At 41.9% G+C, this 22,902-nt stretch overlaps 1 protein-coding gene across 4 annotated transcripts in view; it reads left to right on the top strand.

The window, feature by feature from the left end:
- Nucleotides 1-22,902, top strand: part of CYFIP2 (cytoplasmic FMR1 interacting protein 2) — a 135,101-nt gene that overhangs the window by 6,592 nt on the left and 105,607 nt on the right. For 2 of the 4 annotated variants that reach the window (XM_025292335.3, XM_044947391.2), the window contains exons 2-3: nt 14,296-14,435; nt 16,213-16,302. In XM_025292335.3, the coding sequence (XP_025148120.1) occupies nt 14,319-14,435; nt 16,213-16,302 (207 nt within the window). In that variant the 5' untranslated portion in view covers nt 14,296-14,318. Of the gene's footprint in view, nt 1-643; nt 763-2,607; nt 2,699-14,295; nt 14,436-16,212; nt 16,303-22,902 lie in introns of those variants that run through there. The other 2 variants (XM_025292334.3, XM_025292336.3) reach the window with 2 other exon arrangements.

The following is a 22,902-nucleotide window of genomic DNA, read 5'->3' as shown; positions in this document are numbered from 1 at the left end:
GAGCCCCGAAGTCCACAGGGAGGGACTTGCTTAGCAGAGGCTGCCTGAGACAGTGCTGTGGACTGAGCCAACTGTCTGACTGCCAGCAAGGAAGCCTTGGGTTGTTGTCTTTTAAATAAATTTTTAAATTTTGATCAAAGCCATACATAGACATGCTTGAAAGAATCAAATAGTATTGAAAGACTCACAGTGAAAAACAAGCATCCAGTGCCCACCTCCCGTAGAGGGCTGCTGCCTTTAACTCACCGTTTCTTCCAGTACTTGCCTCCAGATCTCTAAATGATACGCTTCTGCTGCCGTTTCTTGATTTATCTGTGCTACGCACCGTCTCTTCACTTCCTGCTGTGATGGATGAAGAGTTCACTTTCTGACACCATCCTCCTCCCTCTCCTGCCCACATCTTACAATATAGTAAGAGCTCTGTTTTAACCTAAATTATGTTTAAAGCATCTGCATTATGAAGACTTGTAAATGATGACCCCTAGAGAGCCACGGTATGTCCTTTGATTGTATTTCCTTTCTTACATAGAGTTTTCTTTTATTGCAGAATTAGAATTCTTCCTCCCTGGTTCTCTCCCTCCCTTCCTTCCTTCTGTCTAATATTCCTCTTTTTCATTTATAGCACTGTCACACCAGGTTCCCCTCAGTCTCCCAGGAAGTTGCAATGTTGGCCCAGCTCAACCCCTAACTACACAAGGGACCCTGCCCAAGTCATCTCATCTCTTGACCTCAGTGTCCTCATAGTAGAAAGAGAGAGCTCAGGTAGGAGACTTGTCCTCATTCTAAATCTCAAAGCCTGTCACCCCACCCACAGATTTTTGTGTCTGAGGAGTCTCTCCTTCTCGGCAGGACAGTCCCAGGCCCTGGCCACAGAAACAGGCAGAGGAGGGCCTGGTTTGGTCCCTGCCTCATGGTATTCTGCTCACCCCGCAGTCCAGGGGCTCCCCCTGGGTCGGTGTGGCTATGTCTCTTGCTGTCCTTTTCTCTCATGTTCATTTTCATTCATGCATGTAAGGTCAGCATACTCCCCAGACTCCCCAAGCTCCCGCTCCAGCTCTCTTTGTCCCCCTCCTGCTTGTATTATATATACCCTAAGGTCTCCAAAAGTGGTCATACAAATTCTAACATTTTTTGGTAACAGCTTTATTGAGTTATGGTTCACATACTGTACAATTCACTCATTTAGAGCATACAGTTCAGTGGTTTTAGTAAATTCACAAAGTTGTGCCATCTTCATCAGGATGAATTTTTATAACATTTTCATCACCCCAGAAAGAAACATCATACCCTTTTAGCAATGCCACCTATTTTCCCCAGTATCTACCCCAAATCTAGGCAATTACTAATCTACCTTATTTCTGTGTAGATTTACCTATTCTGGATATTTCCTTTAAAAAACATATTGCGCTTCTTTCAGTATAATATTTTCAAAGTTCATCTATGATGTAGCATGTATCCATAATTCATTACTTTTTGTGGCTGAATAATATTCCATAGTATGAATGTTCCATATTGTATTTATTCATTCATCATTTGATGGACATTTGAGTTGTTTCTACTTTTAAGCTATTATGAATAATGCTACTATGAACATTCATGTACAAGTTTTTTTGTGAGTATATTTCTTTTAGGATTTTCCTAGAAGTGCAGCTGCTGGGTCTTATGGTAACTCTGCATTTTAAACTGTGAGGAACTGCCTCACAGTTTTCCAAAGGGGCTGCACTCTTTTACATTCCTACCAGCAATGATTGGGGGCTCCAATCTCACACCTTCACTAACACTTGTACTTACCAGTCTTTTTTATTATAGCTATTCTAATGGATATGAAATGATATCTCATTGTGATTTTGATTTGCATATTCCTGAGGACTAAGAATAATAATTATCTTTTTATGTGATTATTGCCCATTTGTATATCTTCTTTGGAGAAAAGTCTGTTCAGATCTTTTGCCCATTTGAAAATTGAATTGTCTTTTTATTTATTGAATTTTAAGAGTTCTTTATATATTCTACATGCCTAGCAGATATATGATTTCCAAATATTTTCTCCCATTCTGTGGATTGTCTTTTTACTTTCTTGATAATGTGATAATGTCCTCTGAAGTACAAGTTTTCATTTAATTTTGATGATGCATAGTTTTGCCTATTTTCTATTTCATTGCTTATGCTTTTGGTGTCATTACATATTTCATGGTTCCAAAGGTTTACTTCTTTTTTTCTATAAGAGTTTTAGCTGTCAGGTTCATGTCTTTGATCCATTTTGAGTTAATCTGTTATATGGTGTGAGATAGAGGTTAAACTTCATTCTTTTGAATGTGGTGTCCAGCCATCCCAGAACCATTTGCTGAAAAGAGAATTTTTTTCCCCATTGCATTACCTTGGAACCCTTGTCAAAAATCAATTGAATGTAAATGTGATACTTTATCTTTGGATTCTCAGTTCTTTCCATTGATCTATATGTCTGTCCTTATTCCTCACTGTTTGACTACTGTAGCTTTGTAGTAAGTTTTTAAATCAAGAAGTGTATATCCTCCAGTCCTGTTCTCTTTTGAGATTGTTTTGGCTATTCTAAACAGTCCCTTGAATTTCCATGTGAATTTTAGGAACAACTTGTCAATTTCTGCACAGCAGCCAGCTGGGATTTGGATAGAGATCGTGTTAGATCCGTATCAGCTTGGGAAGCATTGCCATTTTAACAGTAAATCTTCCAGCCTATGAAAATGCACCTCATGTATGTGTGCATGTGCCTTGTGCTCAGTCATGTCTGACTCTTCGTGACCCCATGGACTATAGCCCTCCAGGCCCCTCTGTCCATGGCATTCTTCAGGCAAGAATACTGGAGTGGGCTGCCATTTTCCTACTCCAGGGATCTTCCCAAACCAGGGATTGAACCCATGTCTCTTGCATCTTCTGCACTGGCAGGCAGGTTCTTTACACTGTGCCACCTGGGAAGCCCCTCATTTATGTGACCTTTCTTTAGCTTTCCTACAGTGTTTTATAGTTTTCAGAGTATAGATTTTACAATTCTTTTTACTAAATTTATTCCTAAATGTCTTATTACTTTTCATACTATTGTAAATAGAGCTGTTTTCCTAATTTCATTTTTACATTGAGCATTGCTAATGTATAGAGATACAATTGATTTCCATATGTTAATCTCATATCCTGCAATCTTGCTGGACATGTTTATTCATTCTAGTAATTTTCTAGTGGGCTTTTAAAGGATTTTCTGCATATACAGCCATGTCATAGAGATAGTTTTATGTCTTCCTTTCTAATGTGGATATCACTTATTTAATTGTCTTTCTTAATGGTTCTAATATCCAGGCTAGAACCTCCAGCACAATGTTGAATAGAAATGGAGAAAGCAAATCTCTTTGCCTTCTTCCTAATCCTAGGGAGAAAGCATTTTGTCTTTCATCATTAAGTCTGATGTTGGCTGTGGGTGTTTCTATAGCTGCCCTTTATTAGGCTGAAAAATTTCTCTTCTGTTTGTAGTTGGTTGAGTGTTTTTATCATGAAGCAGTGTGAATTTTGTGAAATGCTTTTTCTGCATGTGTTGAGATGATCCTGTGGGATTTATCCTTTATTCCATGGGGATGGCTTATCACATTCATTGACTTTTGGATATTAATGGCAAACCAATCTTAGATTCTGCAGTAAATTTCATTTGGTCTTGGTGTATAATCCTTTTTATATGTTGCTAGATTTGGTTTTGTTGGGGCACTAACTTTTATGGTATACTTCCTACCTACTGAGCTGTTTGCATGGATTAACTTATTTAGTTTTCAAAGTATATGAAATAGGAACTACTCATATTATTCCTCATATCAAAAATGAGGCAAGTGAGGCTCAGAACCATTATGCCATTTTCCTAAGGCCACACAGTTAGGGAGTGATAGAGTCAGGACTCTGGTTCACCACAACACTAAACCACCTCTAGTGATCATATCAACGGGGGTTCAGTTCAGTTCATCACTCAGTCTTGTCCCACTCTTTGCGACCCAATGGACTGCAGCATGCCAGGCCTCCCTGTCCATCACCAACTCAAACTCCAACTCATGTCCATCGAGTCAGTGATGCCATCCAACCACCTCATCCTCTGTCGTCCCCTTCTCCTCCCGCCTTCAATCTTTCCCAGCATCAGGGTCTTTTCCAATGAGTAGGTTCTTCGCATCAGGTGGCCAAAGTATTGAAGTTTCAGCTTCAGCATCAGTCCTTCCAATGAATATTCAGGACTGATTTCCTTTAGGATAGACTGGTTGGATCTCCTTGCAGTCCAAGGGACTCTCAAGACTCTTCTCCAACACCACAGTTTAAAAGCATCAATTCTTTGGCACTCAGAGGCACTCAATTTGGCACTCAATTCTTTATAGCCCAACTCACATCCATACATGACTACTGGAAAAACCATAGCTTTCAATACATGGACCTTTGTCGGGAATGTCTCTGCTTTTAAATATGCTGTCTAGGTTGGTCATAACTTTTCTTCCAAGAAGCAAGTGTCTTTTAATTTCATGGCTGCAGTCACCATTTGCAGTAATTTTGGAGCCCAAGAAAATAAAGTCTGTCACTATATCCATTGTTTCCCCATCTATTTGCCATAAAGTGATGGGACCGGATACCATGACCTTAGTTTTCTGAATGTTGAATTTTAAGCCAACTTTTTCACTGTCCTCTTTCACTTTGATCAAGAGGCTCTTTAGTTCTTCACTTTCTGCCATAAGGGTGGTGTTATCTGCATATCTGAGGTTATTGATATTTCTCCCGGCAATCTCGATTCCAGCTTGTGCTTCATCCAGCCCAGCATTTCACATGATGTACTCTGCATATAAGTTAAATAAGAAGGGTGACAATATACAGCCTTGACATACTCCTTTCCAAATTTGGAACCAGTCTGTTGTTCCATGTCCAGGTCTAACTGTTGCTTCTTGACCTGCATCCTGAAAAACCTGCATACAGACTTTTCAGGATGCAGGTCAGATGGTCTGGTATTCCCATCTCGTTAAGGATTTTCCAGAGTTTGTTATGATCCACACAGTCAAAGGCTTTGGCGTAGTCAATAAAGCAGAAATAGATGTTTTTTCTGGAACTCTCTTGCTTTTTTGATGACCCAGCAGATGTTGGCAATTTGATCTCTGGTTCCTCTGCCTTTTCTAAATCCAGCTTGAACATCTGGAAGTTCACGGTTCACATACTGTTGAAGCCTGACTTGGAGAATTTTGAGCATTACTTTACTAGCATGTGCTGCTGCTGCTGCTGCTGCTAAGTCACTTCAGTCCTGTCCAACTCTGTGTGACCCCATAGATGGCAGCCCACCAGGGTCCCCCATCCCTGGGATTCTCCAGGCAAGAACATGGAGTCGGTTGCCAATTCCTTCTCCAGTGCATGAAAAGTGAAAGTGAAGTCGCTCAGTCGTATCTGACTCTTAGCGACCCCATGGGCTGCAGCGCACCAGGCTCCTCCATCCATATGAGTGCAATTGTGCAGTAGTTTGAGCATTCTTTGGCATTGCCTTTTTTGGGGATTGGAATGAAAACTGAAATGAAAACTCTTCCAGTCCTGTGGCCATTGCTGAGTTTTCCAAATTTGCTGGCATATGGAGTGCAGCACTTTCACAGCATCATCTTTCAGGATTTAAAATAGCTCAACTGGAATTCCATCGCCTCCACTAGCTTTGTTCATAGTGATGCTTCCTAAGGCCCATTTGACTTTGCATTCCAGGATGTTTGGCTCTAAGTGAGTGATCACACCATTATGATTATCTGGGTCGTGACGATCTTTTTTATATAGTTCTGTGTATTCTTGCCACCTCTTCTTAATATCTTCTGCTCTGTTAGGTCCATACCGTTTCTGTCGTTTATTGTGCCCATCTTTGCATGAAATATCCCCTTGGTATCTCTAATTTTCTTGAAGAGATCTCTAGTCTTTCCCATTCTGTTGTTTTCCTCTATTTCTTTGCATTGATCACTGAGGAAGGCTTTCTTATCTCTCCTAGCTATATGTTGGAACTCTGCATTCAAATGGATTTATCAGTGGTGGGTGTGAGATGATTTTCATGTGATACTCAGACCTGTGTTTGTTTTCAGTGTTCTTTATTTTCTATTTTAATTTTGTTTAAAATTTATTTATTTTTAATTGGAGGATAATTGCTTTACAATATTGTATTGTTTTCTGCAATACATCAACATGAATCAGCCATAGGTATACATATGTGCCCTCCCTCTGTTTATGGCAGGTGATACTAGTTCTCTATTAGTGATCATGATATAAAGTTTCCTTCTAAAATATATTTATAAAATTGAAACAAAAAGCCTATTTAGAAAAAACTACTAAGCAAATAGGATATGATTGCATATTCCATGTTGATGTAAATTATGTTATTAATAGCAAAGGAGAAGGGACAGGAAAGCTAGAAATAAAGACAGGCTAAGCCATCACGTTCCTCCTGTGTTGTTGGGGAATTCAGGCGTGTTCATGCCTTCTTTCATCCAGTATGTCCTCCATGCCTCCTATCCCCTTGCCATCCTGCTAAGGTCTCTGAGATTTTCAGTGATATGTGAGAAGTGGTCTGTGGCCTCAGGGAGCTTGAACATGCAAGCGTCATTCTGCTCTGGGGTGGAGGGCACACGCGTTTTACTTCACAGACAAACTCAGATTGAGTGCTAGTTGTCACTTGGAGGTTTGTCTTTCATGAAAAGTATATGGAGGCTTCCTGTGAACTCATTGAGAAATAGAGCTGTAGTCAATGAGCAACATTTGCCCTGGTGTGGGAAGAGGAAGTACTAGTACTCGGAAACCTTCTGAGGCAGAAAGTGTGGGAAGAGAGGTAGGTACTACTAATATACCTACCACTGGGTCATACGGTCACTCTGTATTTTAAAATTCCAGGAACTGCCAAACTGTATTCCAAGATGGCTGCACTATTTTATATTCCTACCAGCTATGTATGAGGGTTCCTTCCGATTTCATATCCTCCCCAACTTTGTGCTGATAAGCTTTGGGAGTTCCAGGGAAAAAGCAATCACGTCATAGAGGCGAGAGATCTTGAAGGATAAGTAAAATCAGAACCTGCGGTTATAGAGGAAGGAGATTTCAGTTCATAGATAACTGTTCACAGAATATTGCAAGTTATCACTTTACTTGCTCAGGTATTAAATATGTGAATAATTTCAATGAAGTTCTTTTTGAAATATAAAGGACTTTCTTACTACTTATATTCCTTGTCACCTGCCCCACTTTTAAAAACCTGGTATCTTGGACATCGTAATGCCTCTGTTGATGTTTTGGGACATCCATTCATTGAAAAAAATCTTGATTTCTAGCTGCAGTTGTGTGCATGGCATTGTGCTAGTTCGTGGGTGTGAGACACAGCTCCTGTCCTCAAGGAGCGTATCATTTAGGGCAGGAGAGAACACATGGTAAGTTGTGAAATAGAACTTTAAAGAAGGAGCACATTGGGACTTCCCTGGTGGTCCAGTGGCTAAGACTGTGTGCTCCCAATACAGGGTGCCCACATTCGATCCCTGGTCAGGGAACTAGATCCCACATGCCACAACTAAAGAACCTGCATGCCGCAGCAAAGATTGACAATCCCGCATGATGCAACTAAGACCCAGTACAGGCAAATAAATAAATAGATTTTTAATAATATCTTTTTTAATTTTAAAAAAACATGGAACACACTGGAGTCTGTAAGGACCACGAGAGAAAGTAGATTCAGGTAGCATGGCCGGGGAGTCAGAAATTCTTAAGGAGGTAACCATTTCCTTATTCTGGCAGTGTGTAAGGTATTTGTTGAGTACTCTTGGGCACCGTGATATTGGTGGTACTTTTGCAGCCTGCTGAAATGTGTGGAGTTTTTCCCCTTACACTCCATGGCCCAGACCCCTGTGCCTGTGCGGTTCTTCTGTCCCCCCCTGTATAGCTCTGTCTCTCCTCTCTACCCTCCACTGTGTGGCTGGCTCCTTACCTGTGGCTGCGTGTTGTGGATTGGTCCAAGTCATGTTCTAAAGGTAGCACCGAGTCACATCTGTGGGGTTTGGAGCCACAAGATCTGACCAATAAGTGGAGTGTTCCTGTAAAACTCTTCATTTCCAGTCTTCTCAGAATCAGCTCCCTGGTCCATGTGGACACACCCTATGGAAGTCCTGTAAGATGTGCCCAAGTTACGTGTCCCTGCATGGTACCCACACCTGAAAAGAAGCTGCCTTTAATGTGTGAGAGGGTGTCAGCTGCTGGGAGAACCCTGTGACCTGAGGAGCCACGTCCTGTCACAGCAAACGTGTGTCCCTCACAATCTCCAGACATACTAGCACATACACATGATGGAAAAGCAGGTCACCTTCTGAATTACTTCTTTGGATTTTTTTCCTTGATCAATCAATTGCTACTCAGTCTCAGCCTGCCTTTTATTTATTTTTATTGTTTATTTATGTATTTTTTATTTGCAGAAAAAATATACATATGGATGTATTTTTTAACTTTTTTAAAATTTATTTTAGTTGCTTTCTAGCTGGGGAGATTTACACATAGAGAAAATATTTCTTGGCCCGTCATTAAACCCAAAAGTGACAGTTACCTAATCTTTCTAGTTTGGCAGAGTCTTGTTCTTCTTGAAGAAGGAAAGGCAGTCAGATTAAAAAAAATAATAATAAAGTGCTTAGTACCTTTCAAAAAAAATTCAAAAGTAGGAATGGTCTAGAAGAAAGGGCATAGAACTGGGGGTCAAGATATGCTGTTTCTGCCCTGACTGGGCCACTAGTGACCATGTGACCATGAATGAATGTTTTTACTTCTCAGCAACATTGTGTCCTCCCTAGAAAAACAGCAGAAATAACACCTGTCCCCTGGAACCTGCAGAGGAATTGTGCTTGAGGAAATCAACATGGAAGATCTGAAGAGTTGAGAATTAGTGATAATTATAATGCCTTTATTTTTTTTTTTTGTAGAAGTGTTTTTGCAAAGCTTAATTCATCCATTCGCTCCCTTAAAAAGAAGCCATTCAACTAGCTAACATTTCTCCAGTGCTTGCTGTGTGCCTGCTGTTGGGCTGAGCATTCCACGTGCTGTGATGTTATATAATGCTCACAATAAGTCACTGAGGACCAGGACTATTATTAATCATCACCTTTTTTCAGATAAGGAAAGGGAGGTTCAGAGAGGTTATGTAACATACTTAATGGTTATGCAGCTAGGAAGTGACAGATGACAGATTTTGAATCCAGAGCTCGAGCTTACCCACCATACTTAGCCTAGTTTTCCAGGTCATTAAAAATTATGACTTTTTTCCTTTTCCTTCTAGAAAGTCAGACAGAAAATGACAATGCAGATCTTTTGTTTAGAATGCATCAACCTGCAGTCCCAAAGCCAGGCTCTCCTAGTACCCATCCTGCATCTGTGGAGTGCACCCCTTTTTGCTCAGAATCTATCAGTCATCTTGGCAACACGGGGGTGGGGGGCTGTAAACCCTTCTCAGAACCAGATTGCCTGGGAGTCCAATGTTATTACTTCTCAGTGAAACCAGGCTGCTGAGTTTAAGTTTATTATGAAGACACTGAATTTCAATCTGCCATGAATGCCCCATGTTGCAGCTTGCAGCTGTGTCTGGTAAACGTTGCTCCCAGAACAGTGTTAATTTTTCAAAGTTTTATTAATTTCTTTTCCAAAGTGACAAAATGGCCACATGGTCATGGACTGAATGTTAAGAATTCTTCTCCTTTGGAAGATTGTGTAAAAGGCAGGACACTTGGGCTGGGAAAGAAGTACTTATATGTATACCTCAGTTAAAATTTCCACAATGTTTTTTCTTTCTGATTGATGTAGAGTTGGCAGTGACCTCCAGCACTTGGGTTAGAAATATCTGATTTCCTTCTCCCTTAGGCAGTGAATGATCTACAAACAAACAGAAAAATGCATTAGAGAAACTGAATTTATGACGGAAATAAAGATTCCTAATTTACTGGCTCTGTAGGCCATTCACTTATTGATTCTCTTTCAAGGGAAGGATGGGCGTTTTACTGTGTTAAAGGGGAAAATCTTAAGGGTTATTCTTGTAAATGAGTATTCTGGAATCTCAAAGCCTAGAAGAAACCCAGTTTATAGGAAGAAGGAGAAGGCAGAGATCATGGCAAGTAGGAGTCAGGGAAGATGCAGTAAGGGAAGATAGATCAGAACTGGGAGTGTATACACTGAGCTGGGAGTTTTTATGGAAATTTTCTAATGTATTTAAAATTGAATAGAAAAATTATCATAAATCCCTTTCTGTTAGCATCACACAGCATTGACAGTTAACTCATAGCTGTGTTTGTTTTATCTATTTCACTCATTCCCCATCTAGTATTATTTGGAAGCAAACCCCTGTATCCTTTTATCCATATTTTAGTAGGTACTTGTTAAAGACAAGGACTCTTTTAAAACATAGCTTCAATATTACTGTCATATCAAAAAATTAATAGCACTATTTCCTTAATATTGTCAAATAATCAAGTCAGTGACTACGAGAGAAATTTTCCCATTTTTGAATTTATGTTACAGTTTCATCTTTATGAAGGTTTGTTTGAAATAAGAACCAAATAAGGTAAACACATGTGATAGTCTAAATCTTTTATCATCTGTAACTTCCACCTCCATCTTTTTTTCCCCTTGCACTTTTATTTATTAAAGGTACCGAGTTATGTGTCCAGCAGACTTTCTCATAGATTGTCTTTTACTAATTGCATTGCTGTGGTGTTTTAACGTGTTCTGTCCTCTGTCTTTCTTGTCTGATGATATCCAAAGCTTGATTAGATTCAAGTGTTTTGGATTCAGCACTCTTCCTGAGGTGGTAGTGTGTTTCTCCTCAGGAGGCACAGAACACCTGGTTGTCCCTCATGTAGTGATGTAAGCAGTGGTTGATGATCAGAGCCTATGTCCATTTGTTCATTAGGTGTTGAAAACTAGGGATATTTTAATTCTGTGAATCTTTCTGGGGAAAAAAGAAATACCTTTATAAATAGAGAAGCAGCCATCTCTTCTACAATTTAGTGATCCAGTGATGCAGTTGGTACAGGAAAGAATGGCTCAGTGTTTGCAAACTCTTTCCTTTTATTCATTGATTTTCAACATGAAAGTTCATTCACAGGCATCGTCCAACAGTAACAGAGGCACAAAACCAAGTTTTTATTAAGTGTCTTTACAATCTTATAGATTCACATCTATTTGTATTGTTTCAAGTCCGTTGAGTTGTGCAAATTGGTCCTCAGATTGCCCCCTCTTTGGCCAGTGGAAGCTGCCTCAAGTTGGTCCTTTGACACAGCATTGGCAGTCATAGATAAATAGCTGCTTCTAGGCCTTTTTTTGGGGTCACAGAGAGTGGGACACAACCGAGCAACTGAACTGAACTGAACTGAGGCCTCTCTCTCTTTTTTTTAATTGAGATATGGTTGCTTTACAAATGTTGTGTTAGTTTCTGCTGTACAACGAAGCGAATCAGACGTATATTTACATGTATCTTCTCCCTCTTCAACCTCCCTCTCACAACCCCCCATCCCACCCATCTAGGCTTTTCTTATGTAAGACAAACCTAGGTTCCAAGCCCAGCTCCACCACTTGCCAGCACTTGACCTTTTAATATTATCTAAATTCTGAGCTTCTGTTTGCTCATCTGTAAAATGGGAATAATCATAGTATTATACTTGCATTAGCCCTTTATAGGGTTGATGCAAGATTAAAATAGTCAAGTGCTTGGCAGAGTGACACAGAGAAGGGCTTAAAATGTTAGCTTTATTATTATTTGAATTAATGCAGAGAATTATTGGGGCTTTGAAGCTTATAGATCATTGCATGCTAAGCCGCTTTAGTCGTGTCTGACTCTTTGCGACCCTATGGACTGCAGCCTGCAAGGGATTCTCCAGGCAAGAATACTGGAGTGGGTTGCCATGTCCTCCTCCAGGGGAATCTTCTCAACCCAGAGATGAAACCCGCATCTCTTAAATCTCCTACATTGGGCAGGCAGGTTCTTTACCACTAGTGCTACCTGGGAAGATCATGTAGATAAGAAGTCATATAGATCATTACACCCCGAAAAATTCTGCAAAATGAACCTCACATTAATGTAAGAAAGAAGACAGTCTTTTCTGTGGACTAGCAGATGGTTGGTTTGGCTGTAGAACTGAAGACTGCAGTTAGAATTCAGGGCAGAGAGAGAGTGGAGGAAGAAGCATAGGTGTGGAGAGCGCCTGAGATCTCCCACCCCCGTGAGGCCAGGCGCCTGCTGAGGGCAGAGGGGAAGTCACTTCTGAGCTCCCTGCGCCCTCATTGGATGGGGCCTTCACTGTTGCTGGAGCACGTGACAGGGAGGTGAGTTGAGAGCTCAGTGAGGCGTGAAGCAGTACTCAGCAGCTCAACCCCACCTGCCCTCCCGACCAGGCCTTAGGAAGACGCTGGGGCAGCCTGCGTGGGTGCACTGTGCAGCTGTGTCAGCCGGTCACAGCCTGGCCCAGCTCTGCTGTCGCTGGTCCTTTCCCACCCTGGTCTCTCATTTCCTAATGAGCAAGGCGGATCCTCTGACACTGAGACTCCAGCCCTGATGCGGGTCTCAGGCTTCTCTGGGCTTGGGGGTGGGGTGGGGAGGGGCGCTCTCAGGAGCACAGTCTGCCTTCCCAGAGTTTCTTTATTCAGATGTACTAAGGGATTGGAAATGACGACTCACTCCAGCACTCTTGCCTGGAGAATCCCATGGACAGAGGAGCCTGGCGGGCTACAATCCATGGGGGTCACAAAGAGTCAGGACTGAAGTGACTTAGCACACAAAGGATTAGCAGCAGCGGCTTCTTCATCATCTTTTTATAAAACTCACTTTTTCGATTTTTGTTCACCTAGTCTACTGTTGTTTTTGTTTTCTTTGTTTTTTGCTTCATATAGTTCTGCTTTTGTAGTTAGTAATCCCTGCATTCTCATTTCTTTGAGTTGATTTTTATCCATTTTTAGGTTTTTGAGCAGAAAATTCAGTTCATGCAATTCTGCTTTCTTAGTTTCTGTGAAATGCATCGAGACATTTATTCATGTTCTCTGTCTTTTGGTTCTAAATATTTTATAATTTCTATTTGAATTCCTCTGTAGCTATGAATAACCTGAGAGATGCGTTTTTACAAATTTTCACAGGCTTGGGTTTTTTTCTTTGCTATAAGTTGTGTTATCGATTTCTAGTTTTTTGGCACGTAGTCAGTGAATATGGCTTCTAGAAGGTCATATTTGGGGGAACTTGTGAGAACTTGTTGTATGCCCTAAATCATGATCATGTTTTATTAATGTTTTGCATATGCTTTAAAAAATGAGTTTTCTGTTTGCTAAGTGCTGAGTTCTTAAAATAGCAGTTAGCTATAGGTAAGTGCTGTTTAGAACCTCTTCAACTTCAGTGTCTGGCAAAGTTCTCCTCAAAGCCGCTGTACTCTGCCAGGGTTTGAGACACAGAAATGTCCATCTCAGGCTTATTTGCTTGGTGTAGCTCACAAAGAATACCATACTTCTAGGCCAAGGAAGACAATGGCTCTAATGTTTTTGCAAACCAGGTTAAATTCTCTGGAGTCTGAATTCTCTGATTCCCAGCTTAACTTCAAACTCTGGTTTCAATAATCTTTGGCACTCTTGATAATGGATATTTGTGTTATGCAAGAATTGAAGAGTAAAACTGATAAATATCTCCTTGAATAGCAAAAACTGGAGGTTGACTTTGACCCAAGTCTCAGCATCAGGCATGACTTGAGGTCCTTTGCTTCTGGTCTCTGTGGTCGCATGGGCATCATGTAACTTCCCTGAGCCTTGGTCTTCCATCGATTATGTGGATGTGATACGGCCTGCCATGAGAGGATTGTGGTGTGAGGTTCAGTCGAGGCAATAGACATAAAAAAGTACTTTGTAAATGTAAAGAGGGCTTCCCTGGTGGCTCAGACAGTAAAGAATCTGTCTGCAATGTGGGAGACCTGGGTTCGGTCCCTGGGTCAGGAAGATCCCCTGGAGAAAGGAGTGGCCACCCATTCCAGTACTCTTGCCTCTAGAATTCCGTGGAAGTGGAGCTCCATGAGCTTCAGTCCATGGGGTCACAAAGAGCAACTAACACACACACACACACACACACACACAAACTGTAAGGATATCCTTAGATATCCCACACAGGTTGAATAGCAAGTGGAAGTGGTCTCAGCGCATGTTACTTACCTCCCTGGATGCTCTGGAAGAAGCCTGGACAGGGGTGGCCTGGGAGAAATGTGTGGAGGCCCCTGAAACTCTCCGTTTCCTTCTCTTGCATCCCCTCAGCGTGGACAACAGAAACTGCAGCCATGACCACCCACGTCACCCTGGAAGATGCCCTGTCCAACGTGGACCTGCTGGAAGAGCTGCCCCTCCCTGACCAGCAGCCATGCATCGAGCCCCCGCCTTCCTCCATAATGTACCAGGTAAGTCCTCCCAGAGCACCAGGACCAGGATGAGGGGCTCAGGAATTCTGGGGACCCCCTGAGAGGGTTTGTCTTGCAGGCAGAGGGAAGGGGGCTGCCTGAATCTAGAAGGTGAAAGGTCGTAAACTGATGGAGTCCCTGGTGCAGTGGTGGAGCTGAGTGTAAGAAATAGATTAGCTAGTAAACGTATACCAGCGCTATTTCTCTTCCCAGGGAAAGGCTTGTTGGTCTGTTCTGACCCCAAATACCTTCCTGGCTATTCTTGCTGTGGCACCAACCAAGGTTTTGGCAGCTCTGACCTCATGAATTAAATATCACCATTAAAAAACCCCTAGAGCCTGCCTGGGTAATTACTTTTTCTTCGTGTATGTGAGAAGAGATCTTCAACTCCCCACAGCCCATAATGGCTCGGGGAAGCTGGTCACAGTTGTTTGCTTTTGCCCAAAAGAGGCAAGCTCGTGACAAACTGATCAGGTTGCTCAAAACTGTGATCCCACCGGGCATGGTGGAAAGGGTATTGGTGCAGCCGGAGTCAGCCTTGCAAATAGCCCCTTGTCTGAGTGTGCTGGGAAAGTACACCGTGTTAAGGAAGAGTAAGTTAATTGTAAATTTTTAGCTTTCTTGCTGTATTTGACCTTTTGAAAGTTCTGGGACTGCTAAATGAGACTAAGAATAAATGCATAGTATATTTCTAATTTAATGCAATGGCTTGATTTATTAAGCACATGCCTGAAGGTTCAACTCATCAAGTTGGTTTATTCACATTGTCTAACCCACAGTAAGTTTTTAATTATGTAGATATCTTTTTATTATAAGCAATACAGCAAAATATAACAAATAAAAATTTCCCTGAAACTATGTCTATATATACATGCATATATACATCCACACATCTTTTTACCATTTAGATATATAACTTTTTTTTTTTACCAAAAAAGGATGGTAAAAGCCTCTACGATTTGACTTTTTTAACGTAAAATTTATCATGGGTATTTTTCCTGACAGTACTCCAGTGCTAGCATACTATTTTTAACCAGCACATAGTACCTGTAAGCCCATTGTATGGATATGCTATTATTTATTTAGCCTTTTGCTGTTAATGAACATTTGGATGGTTTCCAGTTTTTTTATTACAAAAAATTACTGCAGTTATTATTCTTGTACAGACGTATCTGCACCCTCTGGCAAATATTTTTGCAACAACGAGATGAAAACAGTGTATACCTTCCCCTTTTTTTAGTATCTTCACCTTTAAAAGCATCTTTAAATTTTTAATGCAATTTTTAAAGGTTACTTTTCATTTACAGCTATTGCAAAATATTGGCTATATTCCCAGTGTTATACAATACAACCTTGAGCCTATCTTACACCCACTAAGTGTGTGCCTCCCACCCCACCATTTTGCTCTTCCCCTTCTAGAAAAAAACCACTAGTTTTTCTTCTATATCTGTGAGTCTGCTTCTCTTTAAAAAAAAAAAAAATCACACATCTCCACATTTAACAGCTGTTTAGGCTTGTATAGTTTAAGTTTTCACTTGTGAGGCTCTCTGGGTGAACCTGATTACCCATGGGAAGCAGATGCAGGCCCTGTCTGTGGCCAGCTTCTGCCCAGTGGAATGCAGGGTGGGATTTCTCAGTGGAAGATGAGAGGGCGGTGTGTAGATAGATTTCCCCAGAGAACGTGGGCATTGGCTGGCAGCAGTTTATGTCCTGGACACACAGCCATCTTGAACCTGTTTTCCAGCCACTAAGTGTTCCTGCCCTTTAATCCCTGCAGGCTAACTTTGACACAAACTTCGAGGACAGGAATGCCTTTGTCACAGGCATCGCGAGGTACATCGAGCAGGCTACAGTGCACTCCAGCATGGTAAGTCTCCGTGGCCCTCAGGCGCAGACATAGCCCCTCCTTGAGGAGGCAGGGGCTCAGCTATTCCAAGAACCCACTGCCTCAGAAGGATCCACCTCCTCAAGCCCTTTTTCCCACCCCACCCATCCCCTCTCCATGCCTGGGGGTACACTGGTCTGTATCCTCCAGCCTTGCAAATCCTGCTCACCTTTGGGGCCCAACTCTATTCACACTGTTCGCTTTCCTGAGCTTCTCTCTAGCTTTGGGGTTAACAGTTGATTAGATCTTGCCTTGTTTTGTACTTTATAGATTACTGGCTGTGTGGAATTTTGGCTCTTGACCAAAGCACAAAGTTTCTCAAAGTTTTGCAGTAACACATTCTTGACTGGAGGAAGCTGGTGGCCTAAATCATTCACAGACAGGGGCCAGTGGTTTGATGGGACTGTGTCTGGCCCACCTGTGTGGGTACCTTCTCCCTTTGGCTTTCATGATTTCACCCTCATGCATCACTGACATTTAAAGAATTCAGGGACTTCCCCAGCAGTCCAGTGGTTAAGACTCTGTGCTCCCAGTGCAGGGGGCACAAGTGCAGTTGCTGGTTGGGGAACTAAGATCTCACATACTGCGCACATCCTGACCTAAGACATAAAATAAAAAGTTTAGTTTCTTTAAAAAAAAACAAAGAACAAAAAAATTCCACAATTTCTCATTCACAGGCTCTGCCTACAGCTCAGTGGACCTTTCTCACTATATCATCGATAGCCTAAGCCCTTGTCTCACCACATCCTGCCCATTCATTCAATAAATATTGTGTCCCTGGTACTTGATCAGACCCTGCTAACTGCTGAAGGGCTGGGGGGCAGGGGGCGTGGTGTGTATGCAAGGACAGATGGGGTCTTAGTTCTCAATGAATCAAGTGGGAAGTAGACAGGCTTAGCATTTTTTGAACATTTTCTGTGCAGGTATTTCAAATGCATTGTCAATTAATCATCACCTCAACCCTGGGAAGAATGTTTTATTACAATACCCGTTTTATGGATGGGGAAAACAAAACTCCAGAAAAGTGAAGTAACTTACTCAGGGTGCTGCCACTGAACAAATGACAGAGCTAAACCCGAATCTGTTTGACTATAAAACATGCTCTAGACAAGTCTTTGCAAACAAAAATGTACAAAGTTGAAGATAAAAGACATGGTGAAAGTTCAGAGTTTTTAAGTGGCCTTGAGAGGGTCAGAGAAAGCTTGTTGCAGGAAGTAGCTTTTGAGTATAGCTTTATGGTACCCCACTCTAGTACCCTTGCCTGGAAAATCCGATGGACGGAGAAGCCTGGTAGGCTATAGTCCATGGGGTCACAAAGAGTTGGACACGACTAAGCGACTTCACTTCACTTCACTTTTTGTATACTTTGCACACATACACACATTGTAACTATATGTATATGTGTATATATATATATATTTACATATATATATAGTACTTTAAACTGTGTAAAATTTTCTCATATGTAATATCATTGGAACCTTATTACAGCCTGTGATTTGCAAAGAGATCATTATACACATTTTAGGGATGAGAAAACTGAGACCTAGAGAAGTTAATAAGCAGGTTGCTCATCATCACACAACTAGTAAATCACAAGGTTGAGCCTAGAATCCTGGACTTATGATTCCCAGCTCTGACCTCTGCTGACCCACCCAATTAGAATTGTATCTGTCAGAGAGGACATGGGGAGAGCACACCAGCTGGTGGAAGCAGCATCAGGAGAGGCTCAGAGTCAAAAGTTTTCAGAGATTGCCTGGGTTGGAACTGTGAAGTACATGTAGGGAAATTCTTGGTGATATTCATAACAAATTGGGTGCATAGAGAGTGTCTTAGTTTGCTATAGCTGCCATAACAAAATACCACAGACTGGGTGACTTAAATAACAAATTTATCTTCTCCTGTTTCTGGAGATAAGAAATCCAATATCAAGGTGTCATCAGGGTTGGTTTCTTCTGAGGCCTCTCTTTGCCTTCTGGCTGTGTCCTCACGTGATCTTTTGTCTGTGTAGACACATGTAAGGTGTCTCTCCGTGTGTCCAAATTCAGTCAGGTTGGATAATGGCCTCATGTTAACTTAATCATCTCTCTAAAGGCCCTGTCTCCAAATATACTCACATTCTGAGGTCCTGGGTCTAGGACTTCAACATATGAATTTGGGGGTGGGGGGGTGACACAAGTCAGCCCATAACAGAGGGCTTTCATTCATTTAATTAAAAAAAAAAATCAGTAGCAATAGACAGTTTCCATTAATGAGGAAAATGTGAACAGAACTACACTTGAGAAATAAATTTTGCTTGTTAGTTTTGTGCAGAGTGGTAAGGAGGCATGAGAGAGGCAAATAGATCAGTTGAGATAAGGTTATCTACCCTGGAGGCGTCAAGGGCCAGATGAGGGCAGTGGCCTGAGGAGCGTCTAAGGGGTCAGGGATGTAGGAGGCACTGGAGGGCCACTCTGCCTGGCTTCACAGTCTGCTGGGGGCTGGGGCCGAGGGGAGCTGGAACGATGCTGACTGAGGTTTCCTGAAAAAACCAGGTCAGGGGCACCAGTAGTTCAGTCAGAGGAGGGGCCAGTCTGGAGAGGGATTGTATTCCTTTTCTGTTGCTGCTGTAACTGATTATCACAGATTTGGTGACCTAAAATAAAACAGATTCACTTGCTTACAGTGCTTTTGGTCGAAGTTTGACATGGGATCTTAAAGGGTTAAAATCCAGGTGTTGGCAGGGCTGCGTTCACTTCTGAAAGCGCTAGAGGAGAATCTGTGGCCTTGTTTTTCCAGGTTGTAGAGGCAGCCTGCTCTTTGGCTCAGCCCCCTTCCAGCCAGCAGTCACACCACTTCAGTCTCTGCTTCCATCCTCACATCTCCTGCCCTGACGCTCACCTCCCTTAGGACCCTTGCCATCACACTGGGTCCACCCAATAACCCAGGATAACCTCCCCATCTCAAGGTTGCTAGCTTCATTCCATCCTTTTGCCATGTAAGGTATTGTTTCCATAGGTCCTATAGTTTAGGTTGCAGACATCTTTCTGGGGGCCACTATTCTACTGATGCAGGGATAGTGTTGATAAGGTTTTAGGCGAAGTCCAAAATAGGGTGCACCGCTGATGTTCATGGATAATACCCAAACCTCACTTCCTCAAGTTTCATCCTTGTACCCTGCTCAGACTTTGTCTAGAGTAGCTTATCAGCAGCAAGAGGCTTCATTCGATGTTCATCTTCTTGTATTACTCCTGCCCACACTGGAGCAAGGTGAATCTCTCAAAGGGCAGGATAGCCAGAGAAAAGAAGAAGAGGAGGAGAAAGTGTGTAAACCATGTAATTGACCAGCTACAAGGAACAATCAAGGGTTCTTTGCTGGGAGTAGGATGGGGGCCTAGTGTCCAAAGTTAAGTGCTGAGAGGTACAGTCTGCCAGAATCTGAAACTTGAACTGAATTCACATTGGGTTAAATTATGGACCTACAGGATCTTACAAATGTAAAGAACCTGAGAGATCCTTAGTCCTGCAGCTGTAAACCTGGCTGCACATTGAAATCACTTAGAAAGCATTAAAAAAAAAAAAAAAAAAAAAAAACACTCATGCCTGGACCCCTCCCCCAGAGATAAAGATTTCATTCCACTGGAGTCCATCATGGGCATCAGGAGTTTTCAGAGTTACCCAGGTGACTAATGGGTAGCCAGGTTGAGAACTAGTGATTTAGGCCAGAGAGCTCCAACTTCTGGGTTCTAATGCCTGGAGATCTGAGGTGGAACTGATGTAATAATAATAGAAATAAAGAAAGAAAGAATAGAAATAAAATGCACAATGAATGTAATGCACTTGAATCCTCCTGAAACCACCTTCACCCCCCACCTTGGTCCATGGAAAAGTTGTCTTCCCTGAAACCAGTTTCTGGTGCCAAAAATGTTGGGGACTGCAGATTTAGGCCAATTCTCTGCCTCCAAATGATGAAACCATGACATTTTCCAGGTAAAAGGTGGGTCCAAGCAGAGCCAAGAGCAGAACTCAAATTCCCTGAGGCTCTATCCACCACACCATCCTGACCTCTATATTCCAGGCATGATTATACAACAAACCTAACTGATGGTCAGCTGAGCTGTTCACAGGGCAGAGTCCACAGCATTCTTGTTCACTGGCCTGTTCCTAGCATGGAGCTCTGAAGGGGAATGTGTGAGTGCTCAGTGAAATGTTCAGTGGGTGAATGAGTGGGATACTAACACCTGTCAGTGGGCAGCTTGATGCTAATAATTAGACACATGTTCCCTACACGTTACTGTCACTTCCCTTTTCTGACACATGTTCTGAAGCAAAGGCAGCAGAAGACCCACAGACTTGATCTTGGTTCTCTCTGGTCTCAAGGACAACATGTTACTGATTTAAAGAGTTCTCTAAATTAAGAATTGAAAGTGTGACTCGTCAGTGACATTTGCCATTGAAAACAAAACTATAAAAAGGAATAAGCTCCAAATTGAATCTGATCTTGTGCTAGGAAGATATTATGAAATAGATATGATGTGTGGGATAAAAAATAAATGAGAAAAGACTCATTTTTGTATCAGTATGAACATTTACAAAAGAGATGGCCTAGTAATACTATTTTTTTAGTATATTTTTTGAGATGTCCTTCATATAACATAAGACTCACCATTTAAAGTGTATAGTTCACTATTTTTATGGTAGATTCACAATGTTATACAATCATTGCCCCTGTCTAATTTCTATCACCACAAAGAGAAACCCCAAACCCTGTAGCAGTCCTTCCCAATTCCGCTCTCCCACAACCACTAATCTGGTTTCTGTTTCTGTGGATTTGGTTATTCTGAACAGTTCATCTAAATGGATCGCATAATAGTGGCCTTTTGTGTCTGCCTTCTTTCACTTAGCATAGTGTTTTCAAAGTTCGTCCATGTTGTAGCATGGATCAGTACTTCATTCCTTTTTACAGATGCATACTATTCCTCTGCATGGCTACATCACATTTTATTTATCCATTCATCCATCGATGGACACAGTTGGGTTGTTTCTGTTTTTTGACTGTTAGAATAATGTTGCTGTGAGCAAGTGTGGAGTTTCAGTGTGGACATATGCTTTCATTTCTCTTGGGTATATACCTCAGAGTGAAATTGCTGGATCATATGGTAACTCTGTGATTTAACTTTTTGAGGAACTGCCAGATTATCTTTTCCCTAGTAATACCCCAAACTCTCTTTACAGATTGCCTAGTGTGTATGTACGTTTGTGGGCTTCCCTGGTGGCTCAGTAGCAAAGAATCCGCCTGCAATGCAGGAGAGGTGGGTTTGATCCCTGGGTCGGGAAGATCCCTTGGGGAAGGAATTGGCAACCCACCCCAGTATTCTTGCCTAGGAAATCCCATGGACAGAGAAGCCTGGCGGGCTATAGTCCATGGGGTCCCAAAGAGTCGGACACGACTAAACCACAACCGTGTGTTTGTATTCTACTCAATTCTCACAAAATTCTCTGAGGTTGTTGTCATCATCATTATACAGATGACTAAATGGAGAATTTTAGGTTAAGTGACTTCCTGAAGGCCAAAGGGCTAAGAAGTGGTAAAGCTGGGACTTCAGCCCTGATATTTGGACCCTGAGTTTAGGGCTCTTTCCATTGAAGCAGTTACTAGGTGAAGCAGTTACTAGGTGAGGTGAGTAATCAGATTCATTTTTCATGCTGTTGTTAATTTTACCATCTGCTCTGTATTATTTTTAAAAATCTTAATCTTGATCTTAACCATCTTCCTGCGTATGAAATAGCAACATGGGCTGTTATTAAAATGCAAACATTATAGCACTGTGTGATACGAAAAGGGAAAGCTCCCATTTATCCAGCCCCACAGAGAGCTTGCTCCTCACAGTCTTGGTATATATTCCACCAAGATATTTTTCAATACACAGTAGTATTGTGGTTAATCTTGAAATCATGTCCAACTCTTTGCAACCTCATGGACTGTAGCCCACCAGGTTCCTCTGTCCATGGGATTTCCCAGTCAAGACTACTGGAGTGGGTTGCCATTTCTTTCTCCAGGGGATCTTCCCAAGCCAGGGATTGAACTCACATTGGCAGGCGTATTCTTTACCACTGGGCTACCAGGGAAGTCCACACAATAATACATTATACTTTCATAATTTTTACTCTTTTTTTTTTTTTTTAACCTACCTGCTGTGCATACTGTTTGGCTGCTTGCTTGTTTTCTTGCCGTCTGGGACAACTTTTGCGGTTGGAACTAGTGGGTCTGCTCCACCTTTCTGAGGTAGCTATCTGTCTTTGAAAAGTGTATCCAGCTGATAGAGCCCTGGGGTGACTGATGAGGATAATTTAGGCCAGTGTTTCTCAAACTTATTGTGCACAGGGGAATGTGAGATCCCTGGGGATTTTATTGAAATGCAGATTCAGATCCCAAAGGCCCAGGGAGGAGCCTGAGACTCTGCATTTCTAATAAGCAACACCCACCAGGCAATGCTGATGCTGCTGGTCCAGAGACCACACTGTGAGTCCAAGGATGTGGAGGCAAGGGCAGCTGTTGAGAAGTCTCGTGGCCCTGGAGTGGTTTCTCCCTGTTGAGTGTGT

The sequence above is a fragment of the Bubalus bubalis genome, chromosome 9, assembly GCF_019923935.1.
Source record: "Bubalus bubalis isolate 160015118507 breed Murrah chromosome 9, NDDB_SH_1, whole genome shotgun sequence".
Lineage (NCBI taxonomy): Eukaryota > Metazoa > Chordata > Mammalia > Artiodactyla > Bovidae > Bubalus > Bubalus bubalis.
Note: the sequence above shows the minus strand (reverse complement) of the source record. Positions and strands in the feature narration are given on the sequence as shown.